Source organism: Dipodomys merriami, unplaced genomic scaffold (genome assembly GCF_024711535.1).
Source record: "Dipodomys merriami isolate MVZ:Mamm:240054 unplaced genomic scaffold, mDipMer1.0.p SCAF_12, whole genome shotgun sequence".
In the NCBI taxonomy this organism is placed as follows: domain Eukaryota; kingdom Metazoa; phylum Chordata; class Mammalia; order Rodentia; family Heteromyidae; genus Dipodomys; species Dipodomys merriami.
This window is the reverse complement of record NW_027202493.1, coordinates 22,302,695-22,320,193: the sequence shown is the minus strand read 5'-3', so window position 1 is coordinate 22,320,193 and position 17,499 is coordinate 22,302,695. Positions and strand designations below refer to the sequence as shown.

Sequence of the window (17,499 nt, the reverse complement as noted above, 5' to 3'; positions counted from 1 at the left end):
CCAGTGGCAAACGCCTGGGCATTTCGCCACATCGATACTCGGTACCAGAATGAATGAAGCGAAGTGGAAGGCAGTAGGTTGCCAGATTACATGAGGCAACCCCACCATCAAGTGACAGCAGGATTTATACCGGATCCTCCGGATCCTAATTTATTTGTGAGGGCGCACAGCTCTGAAGGTCCCCAAACCCAGGCAATGCATTGTAGTGAGGAACGCCTTTACGAAAAGGGGGAGAGGAGGGAAGGCCTGCGATCTCTTGGTCGGGATGGCGTCCAGGAAAGGCTCCGGGGTTAAAGAAAGCCTTGCTCCAGAGACTGTCCCCAGGTCGGCCCCCGGATAAGCCTTCTGGTGCTATAAATACTAGCGGCCACAGGCTGCAGAGAGACACCGTGTTCCCTGTGCTTGCTGGGACTGATAAAATGAATTTGCCCTTTAAACGTCCCCAGCTGTAAGCACAGCCCCCCAGCCCACCCCTACCTCCTCCCGGAAGCGCATTCGCCCCCAATGCCCTCTGCAAAGCCGGGACGAAGAGTGGGTGTCACTCACCAGCCCAGCCAATGCGCACTGCGCGCACCGCCCGAATCCTCCTTCTCTCGCGAGAGGCCGGGCGGGGACTATAAAAGGCGGACTGCAGCCGGCCGATCGGCCCCTTTGCACCGCGCAGGGACTGTGCAGCCGGGGACGGCGTGGCGGTGCCTGGTCAGGGCGTAGGCGAGAGCCAGAGCCAGAGCGCGCGGTTCCTTGCAGACTGACTGTGTGTGCCCGGCTGTCATCATGAGTGATCAGGCGCTAAGTTTCGTGAAGGACTTCCTGGCAGGTGGCATCGCCGCCGCCGTCTCCAAAACTGCAGTCGCCCCCATCGAGAGGGTCAAATTGCTGCTGCAGGTAAGGACAACAGCTGGCACAGGTGCCGGGGCGCGGATGCAGCGAGCGGGGGTGCGGGCCGGGCGGGGTACTGGCCGGGCAGGGTGCCGGGGGATGCGGCGCGAGCCGCGGTGACGTAGGGTGCGGGCTGCTGCAGCAAATCTGTGCTAGGCCTCAGGCGCCTGGCCTACACCAAGGGGAAGGTGCCCTCTGCGTAGATGCAGGCCCGGCGTCGGTGGCAGATTGCTGGTGTCGGGTGGCGCCCAGCGTTCGGGTGGCTATATATGGAAACCCATCCGGAGTCGGTTTACAGGGACGCCAGATCCTGCGCCGGGGACAGCCCTAGGATTCCATGCCAGCCAGGCCTCTTAAGCGGAGCCCCGTCATCTTTTGATTTCCTCCCCCCCCCCCAACATCCTTATCTGCAATCACCTTTTCTAATAAACCAATCATCACTACCTGAGAGCTCGCCTGTGCCCATGTACTGTGCTATATATTGGTGGACGCATATTTCGGTCCATTTTATGCTAGCTTTGTAAGATAAGAATCATCCTCCATTTTGTGGATGAAGAAAAACTTAAGGCGTTGGGAGATAAAGACATAGTTTTCAGATCACCTTACTCATCCTGTCTCCAAATCGTTTTTCTCCTCTGCCTGGTCACTGTGGGGTTTTTTTGTTTTTTTTTTTTGGTTTTTTGGGTTTTTTTTCCCCTTCTTTAAGTGCCCAAAAGGCAGGTGCTGCTCAATGAAGAACAGCCTAATTTGGGCGTTAAAATGGCCGGCGTCGGGAGGAGGGAACAATAAATCACCTACAACCGCTACAAGCTACAAATTCTACCGATTGATGACTTGGATAATCTGCTTGAAAGATTTCAGGCGCTAATGCCTCCTGGGGTTTATTCTCCATATTAGAGCATCTACCACGGAAAGGCCCTCTGCTCTAGAAGAGCAGAGTAACACTGAGGAATTGTCACATGTTTGGTAACCAGGAGTCCTTTGAAGGCAATGTCTAGCTCCCAGTAAACCCTTAGGAAAAATGGATTAAATGCATGGCTATCTTTACCCGATTAAATCAGCTTTCCAGTTTATTTGAGGAGAAGTTTTCTCTTCAGTGCCCTGATAACTGAGGCAGACTTGGACCTTTTGGCTTGTTATCCCAGTAACTAATGTGCTTATTTGCATATTCTCAATGCCTGTTTGATATTTGGATACTTTTTCAGACACAGTAGGCCAGTGTTTAATATGTATGTAAATATGGCTACATATATTGATGGATGTTTTTCAAAAGGAAATTGAGTTTATTTTGTCTCTTGGAAATGAGTGAAGAGGGGAGGCCGGAAGGGGTGTAGTGACCCATGCTTCTAATCCCAGCAGTCCTGATGCTGAAACAAGGGGCTGAGCTGGGCTACATAGCTAGACCTTGTCTTAAAAAGGAAGTAGAAACCCTTTTTCTCCTGTACCCTTCTCTTGACCTTGTGTGTCCTCTGCCACTTCCCCCCTCCCTTCTCTTCCTCCAGGTCCAGCATGCTAGCAAACAAATCAGTGCTGAGAAACAGTACAAAGGAATCATGGATTGTGTCGTGAGAATCCCCAAGGAGCAGGGCTTTCTCTCCTTCTGGAGGGGTAACCTGGCCAATGTGATTCGTTACTTCCCCACCCAAGCTCTCAACTTCGCGTTCAAGGACAAGTACAAGCAGATCTTCCTGGGGGGTGTCGATCGGCATAAGCAGTTCTGGCGCTACTTTGCCGGTAACCTGGCTTCCGGTGGGGCAGCTGGGGCGACCTCCCTCTGCTTTGTCTATCCTCTGGATTTCGCTAGGACCAGGTTGGCCGCTGATGTGGGCAAGGGCGCCTCCCAGCGCGAGTTCAATGGGCTGGGCGACTGTCTTACCAAGATCTTCAAGTCCGATGGCCTGAAGGGGCTCTACCAGGGCTTTAGCGTCTCTGTCCAGGGCATCATTATCTACAGAGCTGCATACTTCGGAGTGTATGATACGGCCAAGGGTGAGAGAGGGTCCCCGGGGTGGGAGCAGGGAGGGAAGAGGGGAGGGGGAGAGGATGCTATAACACAAAAGACTAGATTTATTCTGTTCTTCCTCATCTCTGGGCCAGACTCAGGGTTCTGCATGAGAAGGGCACAGATATGGCCTGGACATGTGAATGAGTAAACAATGTTTTGTGTCCTACTGACATATACTCTGGCTTTGAATAAGTCAGCAAGGGAGACTGGGATCTGAATTCCTTCCTGACACAGCTGCATCAGTTACCTATTTTAACATGAAGCAACTTCAACAAGCAGAACTCTGGCTGGATCAGAGAGGGTAGAGAGGGTTCTTTTGGAAGGGCAGGTAGAGGAGGTGCAGTAGCCTCTTCCTTTCTTTTCTTTTTTGGTGTGTGTGCTGGTAGAGGGGCTTGAACTCAGGTTCTGAGCACTGTCCCTTGGCATTTTTTGGCTTAAGGCTAGCACTCTACCACTTGAGCCACAGCTCCACATCCACCTGATTTTTTTTTTTTTTTTTTTTTTTTTTTGCTGAGAGCAGTCACCTGATAACTGCTTGTCTTCTTGGCTCTGTTCACAGGTATGTTGCCTGACCCCAAGAATGTGCACATTATCGTAAGTTGGATGATTGCCCAGAGTGTGACCGCAGTTGCAGGGCTGGTGTCCTACCCCTTTGACACTGTTCGTCGTAGAATGATGATGCAGTCTGGCCGGAAAGGGGGTAAGTATGATCTTTATTAATGTGAATCTTCTTGATTTTTATTTTCCTCAACTAATCAGCAGTAAGAACTTAGGCCAGGCACTGGTAGCTCACGCTCAGCTCAGGAGGCTGAGATCTGAGGATCGCAGTTTGAAGCCAGCCTAGACAAACCCAAGAGACTCATCTCCAAAAACCAGGAAGTGGAAGTCTTGAGGGAAAAAGCTAAGGGAGAGTGGGAGGGCCCAAGTTCAAGCTATAGTTCAGCATGCACACACAAAAAATCTTGAAAGACTATAATCCCTCCTGCTATTAAAAAAAAAAAAAGCCTTTACAGAATAGAATTTTTTTATTAAAGAGCTGATAGAACATCAAAAATGAGCTATTTAAAAGTGAAACTAAAATGGCCACTAAAACATCTTCATAAAAAAAAAAGTGAAACTAAGTAGTAGTATTTAGACCTTAACTCTTACTCTAACTGCTATAAGGCAGAAACAAAGGGTAAGGAGATATTTGCTAATTAATTTTAAAAAGAATTGCTTCATGCAGGCTATATAGGGTGTTTTTAGGTGGGTGAGAGATGGCCTGAAGCACTGTTAATTTGTTTTGAAAGCACTGTACACTAAGCCACATTCCCAGCCAAAAAGTTGAACTTTTATAGATGAAATTGCAGTTATAAAAGAAAATACTGAATGTTAGGCAGATTCATATGGCTCAATTCAATGATTACAGTCTTTTATTTCAGTTATATCAACTTGGGCAGTATAAATAGGTGTAGTCTTCTTATCCATAGTAAAAGCCACATCAGGTGCTGGTGGGTCATAGCTGTAATCTTAGCTACTCAGGAGGCTGATGTCTGTGGGTTGCATTAGAAGACAATAAAAAGCTGGAGGTGGAGGTGTGCCTCAAGTGGTAATCTTGAGCAAAAGAAGCTCAGGGACAGGACACAAACCCTAAGTTCAAGACTCAGGACTAGTACAAAAAAGAACAACATAGCAGCTACATGGTTTCATAGATCCATTCCCCCTTGCTCTTATCCTGCTCTACTTTTTGACTGTACAAACTAGTTGGTGGCCTCATGTCTTAAATGACCTTAAGTCAGAAAGGTAGAAATGACAAAGAATTATGTGAGGAAGTTATCCAATTGCATGTTGGAAAATCTGGAGCTTACTTATAAAACTGCCAACTGTATGGAGCCCTGATCTACATTTGTCTCCACAGCTGATATCATGTACACGGGGACACTTGACTGCTGGAGGAAGATTGCAAAAGATGAAGGAGGGAAAGCTTTCTTCAAAGGTGCCTGGTCCAATGTGTTGAGAGGCATGGGTGGTGCTTTTGTATTGGTATTGTATGATGAGATCAAGAAATATGTCTAATATGATTAAAACTCAAGTTCACTGGCTCACAGTGAACTTGGTTCACAAACAGATCCATTGTGTGGTTTAATCAACTATTCCTGGGGAAATAAGAAGACAGATCTGGGATAAAACCAGGCCATCAAGAATACTTTAAGAAAAAAAAAGTGCTTCATTGACCATTCATTAAACCACAAGTGTATTTTATATTTATTTTACACTTAAATTCCCACAGCAAATAGAAAATAACTTATCATACTTGTACAATTAACTCAAGAACTGATAATCAAGAAATAACTGAATGTGAATCATCAATAAAGACCACTTAATGCATGTTCTCTATTGAGTTCTTATTAACTGCAAAATGGATTACAAACACAAAACCTTAAATGCACATTTTCTAGTGTGACTCATTTTATTAGTGAACAAGCTTCTGTTAGATATTATATACTGTGTTAGGTGCTTTATGGTATGAAAACTTCAGCAAATGACACATTATCTTGTCACACAACACTGCTATTGGCGTAGATCATGTTTCCATAGTCATACTTTATTTTTCACACTTTCATATAATCTATAGAATTTCTGAGATTGTGCTAAAAACTTTAAATCATATGTGCAAATAATTTTGTATGGTAAGGAAGTACTGTTTTAGTCCTTTTGGAGACTTTTCCATTCCTGGAATTTTAAAACAAATGGACACAGTAAGTAGTTATTAAAAATCAGTTGTCCTGGTTTGGGCTGGTAAAACGAAGTACTAGCTGGTTTATGAAACCAATTCGGAAGCTGGGAAGATGGTTTGAGGTGCCAGTATGGTAGGGTTGTGGGAGAGCCATCTTTTCTGGTATCTTCACAAGATTCAAAGAGAACCAGAGAACTCTGTGGAGGTTTATTAACCTAATTAACTTGCATGATGAAGCCCCTCCTCATTACCTCCCAAAAGGCACCATCTCCTAATACCATAAACTTGAGGGGTAAGGATATCAAAGCACAGACAGGTGTGTGTGATAAAAACAGTCTGTAACACAAGTTATCAAGTGAGTTCTTTATACTGACTAGTTTCTGTGGAAGATTACAAAAAGAAGCCAATCAATCATTCTGTCCAGAAAGAAGCTTAAGGCAGAGGTGAGAGTGAAATGGCATTGTTAAATAGCATTTTGATACAGTAACTCTCTTGGGATAAAAGAGAAGTGGGTGTATGATAAAATGGCAAGGGGAATGATAGGAAAGACTCCTTGAAACAATTTAGATTTAGGTAGTTGGGTATACAAAGTATCCCATAGTACTTTTCTGTAAGTTTTTTGAGACCTGGAGAAGTCAGTTTACATTGTATCCAAATCTTACTCACTCCTGCCTCATGAAAATACCAACAGCTTTTGTTTTACCCCAATAATCAAGGCCTGAGGACTTTACCATATCTAATGTTATATCCAACCTCACCTAGTAGATACCCAGGGGCATGAACAAAGCTAAAAGAGCTAAGAGAAAGTATCTGTCCATCATGCTATTCTAGAATGGGAATGATTTAATACTGCTGCTAATAGACAGACAACAGCAGCAGCGCAGGCTAGTAAGACAAATTCTTTTATGCAGGGAATCTAAGTGCAGAGCTAGGACTTTAAGTATTTTCAAACTTAATGGTTTAGGGGGACAAAGAGACCATGCAATACTGCTGGAAACTGGACATCCCAGGCCAACCAAGAGTCTTTTTTTTTTCTAGCTTTTAAACTATCCAGCCTGACATGCATTGGGGATGGGAGATGAGAGACATGTATTAAATACATCTCATCTACATTCTGCATGTGTCCCAGATGCTGGCTTCCCTCTCCTGCTAAGGTTACCTCTAATGCACTTTGTCTGGAGTCCTGCTGAGTTAGTTCCATTATAACTACTTCATTCAGCAGGAATTTCTAAAATCCAGCTTCTCATACTATGCCATGATCTGGCAGGGGGCACAGACAAGGATTCCTTTTATTGTTGTATCAACACCACTGTACAAAAGGCTTCATGTTAAAAGTAACAAATTAGAACTGAGTGTGGCTGGGCACTGGTGGCTCACACCTGTAATCCTTACTTCTCGACAGGCTGAGACCTAAGAATCACAATTCAAAGCTAGCCCAGGCAGGAAAAAGTCCATGAGATTTTTTCTCCTGTTAACTACCAGAAAATTGGAGGTGTAGCTGTGGCTCAAAGTGGTAGAGTACTAGTCTTGTGCAAAAGAGCTCAGAGATAGTCCCCAAGCCCTGAGTTCAAGCCCCACAACCGACCAAAAAAAAAAAAAAATTGAATGTCTTGGGTAACCTATCCCAGGGAATTTTTCATAAAGTCCCTTTCCCCCAAAAGCTTTCTCCCTAAATATAGTCCTCACTACTCTTGACCTTTGCTCATGTAGTTTGTCCTTTAGACATTTTATATCTTAGTTAAATTTTAAATGAGTAAAAGTACTAGGCTTTTTTTCTTTTGGCCTCAATTCTTTGTGCTGAAGTTGCAGTTAACTGGATGGCTGCTTCCATTCCTTGAATTTTATAAAACACATAGCAACTTGTGTTGAGCAAATATAAATAGCCATAAAATACTGAATAACCACAAAAGGGGCAAGTCTTGGAGGAAAAGCTCTCTAAGGACACTTGTATTTAAGAGTGCCTGGGACATAGAAAGTGTTTAGTAACTGCTGAGTGTGAGAATGGGCAAGAAAAACATCTACAAAGCACATAGAGTCTAGGCAAAATTTGGGAAAAGGAAACTCATTTTGATGACACGTTGAACCCTGAAAGACTACTGTGAGTGCCAGATAAGCTTATTTGAGTCATATAGTGCAATGGACAAAAGTATACGGCTTCCTTACATTCAAAGTTCAAGTCCTTAAATAATAAAAAATTGTAGTTTACATTGACATTCTTCCTCTTATTTTTCTGCTCTTCCTGAAGACAACATTTTGTCATATTGGTTTTGAAGAAGAAAAAAAACACCCGAAGGCAGCTGAAGTCAAGAGGCAGCACTTGAGAAAAGGTGACTCCAATGTTGATAAAACTTTTAACTGAATAGTAAAAATAACCAGGAGGAATATGAAAAGTAAAAGACTATATAAAAGAGCGGAAGACCAGACAATGAGGAAGAATAAGGCAAAAAAGGAGTAGCTCCCTTTCTAGGTTATCTGGTTAGGTAAGGGCAACATTGTCTCTCCTCAAATTAAGAATGTCTTATATGAAGCCCAGGAGTAAGAGGGAAAGAGTAAAGGGAAGCCAGGTGCTGGTGGCTCATACTACCTAACTACTAAGATCTGAGGATCATGGTTCAAAGCCAGCTCAGGCAGAAAAGTCCATGAAACTTATCTGCACTCAAAACCACTCAAAAACCAGAAGTGGCACTGTGGCTCAAGTGGTAGAGTGCTAGCCTTGAGCAAAAGCAGCTCAGGACAGCACCCAAGCCCTAAATCCAAGCCCCACAACTGACAAAAAAAAAAAAAAAAAAGCAAAAGGAATGGTTGTATGAAACATCCTTTTCATTACATTATTTGAATACTTATCTCTTGAGGATATAGTCAAATACATCTGAAATACATCTTTAGGGAACCTTAGGGACTAAAGGTTTTCTGGCAGTGATTCTGGAGCTCTTTTTAGTAGGTATTAATTAGCTAGGTAATGACAGGAATGTAAGAGGCATGAGGTCAGTTACTGATGCAGCATGACATAAGACCCCAGGTAGTGAGTTGAGATGCCTCCAGTTTTCTCAAAGGTATTTGTGGGAAGCTGCAGGTGAGGCTAAATAAGAAAGCCCTTAGTGTGCTCTTCTGAGGATGTTCTGTGTCATACCACAACACAACTTGTAGTGGTTCAGAGTAAAATTTCCATTTTAATACTTTCTCAGTAGTAGGGAGACTACATGGGGGGAGGGGCAACGAGATCATATAGGAGGTGAGCAATAATTATGGCTCCAAAGCTGTAACAGGATAATGTGAGGACTACTATATAGGGCTTAGATGGTGTTTAACAGGCAAGTAAACAGAGGAAAGAGACAAGAATTACTTGTAGGTTTCTGCCTCCATGGGAACTAGGAACAAAGAATCAAGTCCATCACGATCAATTTTAGCAGGGACATGGGAGGTGAGTTGGTACTGACTCACTTGACAGCTATGTAGATAATTTTAGATTCAAGATGAACATCACTCAGCAAAATTTTGCTGTAAGATCTAGGAGTTATCTTCAGAAATTAAGTTTATTAATGGTCTGGGATTTCCATATTGGTGGAGTAGGTAGTGTGAACTAATGCTCTCTCAGAAAATGCTTAGAAATGGAGCTCAAATTATTTAAAATGAAAATCAAATCTGCTAATAGCACTGAAAAGCTAAGGAAGCACAGAACATTATGGGGCCAAGGTTTCAGAAGAGAAAGAAAACCCTGAGGTTGAGTCTGGCATTGTGAGCTAATTTCCACATGGGGTTTCTGCCTGCTATGGAAAAGGCTGAGAAAGTGCTGAAAGATTCTGAAACTGCTCAAGAGACAGAGGGACAAACACTGGAGTCTAGGCTTATCAAGGAAGAGGAAACCTAGTAGGCTGCTCAGTAGGAAGTTGTTGGGATCTTGCAGTTGTTGCCAAATTTCATGCCATATCCTTAATTATATTAAGTAACCTGAGATATATTTCATACCCCTGATGCTACTAGAAGCAATGGAAAACCCAAAGTAGAAAGTAACGTCTTTTTTTTCCTCCTGTAAAAGATAGTAAATACTCTACAATTTGCTGGCCAGATGGTCTTTGATCGCACAGCAATGTCACATTGCGCAAACAATCCTAGACAAGGCATAAAAGGAATGAATGTGGCTGTGTTCTATAAAGTCTTATTGTAGACATTGACCTTTGAAAAGCAATAGTCTTCACATGTCATAAAACATTATTACAGGATTGCATCAAACTAGAAAGTTTCTGCAAAACAAAGGAAACATCTAAGGCAAGAACTAGGAGCAACCTAAATCTCTACCAATGGATGTAGAAAACATGGGGCAACTGTATACCACAGTATATTATTTCAGCTGTAAAAAAAAGAATGAAATCTTGTCATTTGGGATAGCATGGAATAGGTGATTAAATGAAATAAGTCCAATACAGAAAGACAAGTACCATATGATCCCACTCTCATAAAAGTTGAGAGTCGGAACGTGGTTAACTAGATGCTGACAAAGGTAGCAGAGAGAGCGCACAGGGAAAAGTTGATCAGTGGGCATTAAGTTCTGGTGTTCAGCAAGGTGACTACAGATATTCTGTATATTTCTAAAAGCTAACTTTTGGTACTTGTCTTTCAAACATTCGAATAGATGCTTAACCTTATTTAAAGATCATAAAATATATACATGGAATAAAAATAGCTCAGAAAAAATTACACAGTACTCCATTAGTATATATTATTCCTACTACATTTAAAATTTAAGAAATGTCAATAACCACATTATTCTTTGATTCTGAAAAACCCTCTTAAAATATGAGGTGCAAAGGTAGAAGAATCACACTTAAGTGGGCCAAGCAAAGTGTTAAACCTCCTCTGAAAAAATATAAAGCAAAAAAAGGCTTGGGGGCATGACCCAAGTATCAGAGCATACCTATCCAAGAGTGAGGTTCCTCAGTTCTCTATAAATCAAAAGGCTATTCTGACAGCTCACCTTCTTGGGTTAGCTTCCCATCACCCTAACAAAACACCTGAGATAACTTCAAAAGATGGAAGTTTTATTTTGGTCCCTATTTTTGAAGGTTTCAGCCCAGTTGATTGGCCTTGTGGTAAAGCAGTGCAACACTGTATTAGTGAAGCAAAGCTGCTTACCTCATGGGGCTGGGAAGCAAAACATAGAGGAAAAGACCAGCCTCATACCTTTCAGGGCACACCTCTCTTTAGTACCTACCATTTAAAAGTTCTAACACTTCCCAATAACTCCACCTGGGGGGGGGAGGAACCCTCATGGGCCGTGGTGGGAGTGGAGAGAAGCAAGACATTCTATAGATCCAAACTATAACCCAAGCCATATAAAACACCAGGCTGCAGGTTTTGTCTCTCATGAACTATAGTTTGGTGGCATCTGATATAGAACTCCTAAGTTGTGTTTTTTTTTAAATTGTGATTTTTATGTAAGTCAACAAACATATAATTTAGGGCATTCTGTTAAAATATACTCTGAAGAGTTTATGGGTTGAACATGGAAATCATAGATAAATTTGGAAGTATTTTTATTTTATTTTTATTTATTATTTTGCCAGTCATGGGGCCTGAACTCTGGGCCTGGGCGCAGTCCCTCAGCTCTTCAGCTCAAGGCAAGCGCTCTACCACTGGAGCCACAGCACCACTTCCGGCTTTTTCTGCTTATGTGGTGCTGAGGAATCGAACCCAGGGCCTCATGCATGCGAGGCAAGCACTCTACCACTGAGCCACCTTCCCAGCCCTGGAAGTATTTTTAGCTTATTGAAAATTAAAAGGCCACATTATATCAAAATTTGAGCTCTAGTCATTGAGCTGCTCCAGGACACGGATGCCTCCCCAATGTCCCTTTGCTTGCCCACACTCTGTGTTGACCCATTGCTGCCTTCTGTAGGCCATTTCCACAGAAGAAAAGGAATCATATCACGTCTACTATCCAGATCCTCCACTCTTTTGACCGCTTTGTTGATGCAAGTTAGGGTACTAACTTGCTTCCTGTTGGCACTGAAACGTCAAGAAGAGCCTTACTACTGTCCAAGGGATTGCTGATTATATTAAGTAAGCCAGACCCAAAGAAATATAGGTCCCATGGTTTCCCTCATTTGCAATAACTAGCATATATCTAGGATAATTTTATCAGACTAGCAGAAAAACTCAAAAGCTTTGTACATACGACCATATAAAATGATGCTAAGTGAAATGAACTCCAAGATATGGACACAAGAGGTTTTTGTTGTTGTTTTTAATGTACTGTGTGTTTTTTGTTTCCTTCGTATGCTCTTCCCCCTATGGTATATGCCCTGTTGATTTTGGTATCCTGCATCTTGTATATACATTTGTCTAATTTGGGGAAGGGAAGGGGAATAACAAAAGGCTGAAACAGGATGACCCACTGCAACAATGATACCCACAAGACAGTATATTGGAAATGAACTTTACAACTTTGGGGGGGGCGAGGGAGGGGAGGAATGAAGGAGGTGGAGGAGGAATGGGATAGTGGGAGAACATAGGAGGGGGTAACAATGCTTGAGAAGAAATGTATACTCATTGCCTTACTCTGTACAGCATCTTTACAGTAAAATAAAATTAAAAAATAAATAAAAAGAAACTAGTGAAGGTGTTTAAGAAATTTGCTTGCAATGGAGCTTGTTTTTTTTGAGCATCCAGAATATAGAGAAATAATTAAACTTCAGGGTAATCAGCACAAGAACACATGCCAGTTCCTGGTAGAGGCTGCGGGTTCATGGGTTTTAAGTGCTTGTGGGTCACTAAAGCTTCAGTAAGGGTTTCCTTGCAGTGAGAGTTTCTTTTCTGTTCTTTATCACAAGTGTAAAACTCTCACAGCTTGTGTAAAGATAATTATTTGGGATCCACTTATAATTTGAATTAGTGTAATTTGAACTAGTATAATTTGAACTAGTGTAACTCCTTCATGCAATAAACTGAAAAGAGCCAATATACAAAACAAAAAAAACTTGCTTGAAACAGTTAAACCTATCCTTAGAATAAATTTCTGCCACAATATAATATTGTTAACACTAAGTATACTTTAATTTTCTAGTTCAGAGTTCAGATATATCAGTTTCAGAGCTACAGATTTATTCCAGTGATATATTTTTATTAAACCTTAATTTTAAAAAAACCCTTTTAAATTGTGTGCTTTAGCACCAAATTGTAAAAAGAGTATCATATATGACATGCACCACATTAGTGAAATGCTGGTGTGTATAGTCACTTTTAAACTGTACTCTACCAGGCTAGGGAAATAGACCAGGTCAGAAAATCTGCCGTGGATATACAAGGTCCGGGGTTTCATCCCTAGCACTAAAAAACAAAACCATTCCTTCGGGCTCTACAAGAATGTCCATTGAATTGTGGCACCATAACAATTTTACAGAACGAATGGATGATGTGGCTTAAAATAGTGCTATCAATGTCATTTTTAACCCTTTCAAAAATGTTAATAATCAATATCCTCTTCCCAACTTCTTTCCAATTCTTAGTCTTATAAAGCACATAGAAGATATTAATCTAATTAAAAATAAATAGAAACAAGACATGGGATCAAGGTTCAATTATCTTTAATTCTTTTATTTCCTTTTCCACTACTCCAAGCTAGTTCTTCATGCCTAAAATCCATGACAATAGACTACAGAAGTTTAAAATGATGTTTTTCAAGTTTCTTCCTAATCTTTACTCATGAAAATAAAGTTAGCTACTAACCTTAATTACATTTTCTTAGATGGTATAAAAATCAATTATAGGTTAAGACTTTAGCATTTAAGATAGTAAACTTTTTATGAATTTAATTATTAAAATAAAATCACATCTTTTAGTTGGTCTTAATACTTTGCAGAGCTGCAGTATTTGGGAAGCACACAGTCATACCTATCACAATCACATTTTAAAAGTTGTCTAAATGTCCACTCTGGGCATTGGAATAATAGGTTTGAAACAACTGCTTAACACTACATTTATAACTGAACCAGAAAACTTTATTTGGAACAGTAGCTAAGGAAGCATTTTTTTAAAATTGAGAATTGAAAAAGGATAGAACAAGTATGAGACACTAGCTATCCCTTAATTTTACTAGTTTAAAATCTTCCACAGAAACTATTATAAGGGAGGCAATGTCAGTTTAACACCTGACAGAGTAGGGATCCGGTCAAATAACTAGACCTCAGACTGGTACACTGTCTAGTTACACATGTAAATCTTCAAAGGACACATATTAACCAAATACAAAACAGTGCTAGATCTTTTCTTTTTTTCCATCCTTGAAAATGCAGAGTGATATATTTAGGATTCTTTTATAGAGAATACTTCATAAGCCATAACTACTTCAAAGTACCTTGAGTTATATCAGAACACATTTTCAACTCCTGTCCATCTATTTTGTTTATATTCATCATATATAATCTACTGTGACAACAATATTGTAAATTCTGTTTAAGATATCATTATTCTACCCAATTTTTCCTTCAAGTTGGATGCTTGTTAATACTTAAGACAAACTTCTCTTTCAAGGTACTAAACACTAAAGGCATTAAATTAGGATATAAAATCCAAGTACTGTTTTATTTATGAAATTAGGTATTTCTTACCCTGGCACTTGGCAGTACAAAACATAAATGTACTCCAAGACTAAGGCCACTATGAACATAAAGTTATACATGAGAATTTTTTTTCACCTCAACAAAGTCTATTTTTAAAAGGTACTCACTTACTATTGCGCAAATGTCTAAAGGCTGAGTTTTTCAATTCAGCATTTATCTTATCTCTCCTTAAAGAGAAGTTGCCATATAAACAGTAAAAAATGCAATAAGTTAAAAAACAAAAGAAAATAAATCTTGGTTTATTATAGTTCAAGTGTATATGTAAAGCAGGTATAAAAACTGCATCAAAAAATGCATCAAAACATTGTTGACAACTGCTATAGCTCAAAGAAAGCAGTAGAAAATCCTCACAGAAGTGACATTCTCATCAATTTTTAACTCCAATGCCCTAAGCAAACTCTATGAATACAAACTAAGAGCAAGAAGTTGTGAATTGATGTTTGTAAAGTGCAGTTTGCCTCAATGCTAAAGGTGCTAAAAAAAAGCAGGTGTAGCACACATACTACCGAGTTTGAGTACTGGAAAAATCAAATCTTACTGGTGCTATGCTAATAAAAAGGCCAGTAGTAAGTAGCAGTGCTAACAATCAGATTTTGTTCTATGAAACAAGAGATTATTGACTGAGGGAAAAATGTTCTGATTTCAAAAATCAACTCTTCTCTACTTTATCTATCATCAAGAATCCCATCCAGATCACTGGGCCCTTAAATGGTAAAACTGGTAAAAAACAGACTTCCAAGATTCAACCAAATAAACCAAATCAAACTAAAACAGAAAATTCACTAGTATTTAAAAGCAGTAGTCTCAACCAATGTGTGATTTATTTCTCCTACTGGTCATGTTTTCCTTTCCAGACCTTATAACACCAGCTGTTATTTCTAAAGCATCTCTTTCTTGTTCTAAACCTTCTCCTAACATAGTAAGCACGAAACTACAGCACAACATGATAATAGTATCATTTAAAACACTGCTCTGACACATCTCAGGATCTGCTTGTCTCTCTGGATTGGTTTGTGGTGCTAGTCACTAATTTAACGAATGTTTGCTTTCACTTATGATGCAACTGATATGTTCTGTGGACAAACATCACAGGCAGTACCCTGTAGCTATAAAGCCAACCTCCTTTCTCTGAATCATTAAAAGTACTTCACTTGAGTGTATGCAAACATAAAAGAGGAGCTTGTAAGTTAACCTTTCTATTATTCAAAGTGTGAAATGGTCTAGAATGGCTAATCAAAATTTTAAGGCCTGACTCTTACATAGTCTTCTAGATATCTCTGGTGGACTAGCAAGGATTTCCCCAGTACAAACTGCTTTCAATCTGCTCATCAAATCTAAGTCAGTTCCATTCATGCAAACAATTTCAAGGTTTGTTTCATAATAAGTATAATGCTCATACAATCAAGTTGTGTCTCTCACCAAGCTCTAAAGCAAACAGGAAAGTAAGTCAAATTGAGGAGATAAACCCTCAGTTTAAAACTTACAAAAACAAAAACAACAAAAAATGAAGTGAGAATTATATGGTGAACACCTTGCTTCAGCATGCAACAACACTATTACTACTGTTTTGTCAGCATGACACCTGATCAGTTTCTATACTAAGGAAACATACATGCATATTACCAAATATGTATCTCATATAAATACGTCATCATAAGAAATACTGATTTCACATTAAATTATCTTTTAGATGACAATTGTGTACTTAATAAATTACAACTGTTACACAAATTTCTGAAAAACAATATGAATGTTTTTACAGAGACAGTAATATACACAAGCCCATCAGTAAAATGTGGATGAACAATGTATAAACTAAAAAAGGTTTTATAACCAAGCAGTACGAACATTATGGGGTTTAGGTCTTAGCAACAGGCTACTGGGTTTGTCAAAAAGTGATCTTTCAGTCTTACAACTGAGACCACTGGTAGCACTTGATGTCCTGGAAGCACCTCCTAAAAATACACAAAGAAGAAATTATTTCAGTTATTTAAACACAGCAATCATCTGGTAAGCTCTCTTCTAATTTTTTAAAAAATTGTTATTATTAAGGTGATACACAGAAGGGTTACAGTTTCATAAGCCAGATAATGAGTACATTTCTTCTTGGCTTCCTCTCTTAATTTTAAGTCCAGAATTAACTTTACTTCTTTATCCTATATGTGTCTAACACTCAAATACTTTTATACATTCTCTCATGAGTAATCCCTGTAAAACTTTAAGTGATTTGCTAAAATGATTCAAGTGAAAACAAAAACACTTTGTGTAGCCATTTATACTGGTTTTTCACATTAGTTTATTACGTTCAAGACTCAGTGCTAAATATGTGTTACAACAGAATAACCCTATCTTAGTCACTACAGTAAGGAAACAATATGTGTAAAATGAATAAAAAGAATTGTCAGTCACTGTTTTAAGACTCACAAAAATATCAGGAAGTTGTGACACTCTTTAAGTGGTTCCACTTTGTTTAGTACTGGCTTCTATTTTTATATAGTTTAGAATGCAAACATGTAGGAACAGCATGTCTGGCCCTTTTCTAGATGGTATATGCTTTTCTAGATAGTATATAGTTACTCCCTTCCTATATCAAACATTAAAAAGCATTATATCTGATACTATTGTTTCCTAATTTTGTTTTAGTTATCCAATTTTGTAAAAGCACACATAAGGACTAGAAGATATTAGAAATAACTCATAACTAGGGAGACTATTTCAGCAACTTTCAAACGGTATTCATTTCTCCCTTGAAAGTACTGATGTTTTCAGTTGTTTTATTTCTTTACAAAACCTAAAATTAAGTGAACTATTACAAAGCAAAAAAGGCCAGTAAAAGAAGTTAGCATTTTAAAACTCTGTCATAAAAACATTTTTTACCAAAAGGATAAAAGATACAAATACAAAATAGTCTTGCATATTCTTACGTAATGAACTGTATTGGCTAAGAGTAGATCTCACTCGTCTTGAGGGTGTAACTGGGTTGAGATAAGCCATATTGCGATGGTAGTCCATTAGCTGATCTGAGCGCTTCATACCAACTGTTGGTTTCACAGCTTCAAGCCTTTTCAATAAAGCCTTCATTAAAAGTGATATGAAAGTCAATATTAGCTAAATATAAAGTTTAAAAAAGTAAATACTTTCTAGAACCCGCATTTTTGCTAAAATAGAAAATATTTTAAGTCATTCCCGGTACATGCGAAAGAAACATTTCATTCAAGATGCATCAGAAAAAAAACCTAAGGGTTTTTTTTTTAAATTTTTTTGTTTTGCCTAACCTATAGGTA

At 39.5% G+C, this 17,499-nt stretch overlaps 2 protein-coding genes across 3 annotated transcripts in view; one reads left to right on the top strand and one right to left on the bottom strand.

Annotated features, from left to right (window-relative positions):
- The first annotated feature begins 642 nt into the window (after nucleotides 1-642).
- On the top strand, nucleotides 643-5,251 carry Slc25a4 (solute carrier family 25 member 4). Its single transcript, XM_070016396.1, has 4 exons — nucleotides 643-885; nucleotides 2,382-2,868; nucleotides 3,444-3,584; nucleotides 4,782-5,251. Exons 1-4 carry the CDS (start codon nucleotides 775-777, stop codon nucleotides 4,937-4,939), a joined length of 897 nt encoding a protein of 298 aa, XP_069872497.1. The 5' UTR covers nucleotides 643-774; the 3' UTR covers nucleotides 4,940-5,251.
- Nucleotides 5,252-13,163: 7,912 nt separating this feature from the next.
- Nucleotides 13,164-17,499, bottom strand: part of Cfap97 (cilia and flagella associated protein 97) — a 29,742-nt gene continuing 25,406 nt past the window's right edge. For both annotated transcript variants that reach the window (XM_070016393.1, XM_070016394.1), the window contains exons 4-5: nucleotides 17,140-17,290; nucleotides 13,164-16,170 (exon numbers count right to left, since the gene is read on the bottom strand). In XM_070016393.1, the coding sequence (XP_069872494.1) occupies nucleotides 16,043-16,170; nucleotides 17,140-17,290 (279 nt within the window). In that variant the 3' untranslated portion in view covers nucleotides 13,164-16,042. The remainder of the gene's footprint in view (nucleotides 16,171-17,139; nucleotides 17,291-17,499) is intronic.

Bases quoted from the DNA above. Each gene is read 5' to 3' on its own strand.
- Slc25a4 (XM_070016396.1), top strand. From the start codon at position 775: ATGAGTGATCAGGCGCTAAGTTTCGTGAAGGACTTCCTGGCAGGTGGC. The intron at 2,869-3,443 runs GTGAGAGAGGGT...CTCTGTTCACAG, and splicing joins AGTGTATGATACGGCCAAGG to GTATGTTGCCTGACCCCAAG. The intron at 3,585-4,781 runs GTAAGTATGATC...TTGTCTCCACAG, and splicing joins GCAGTCTGGCCGGAAAGGGG to CTGATATCATGTACACGGGG.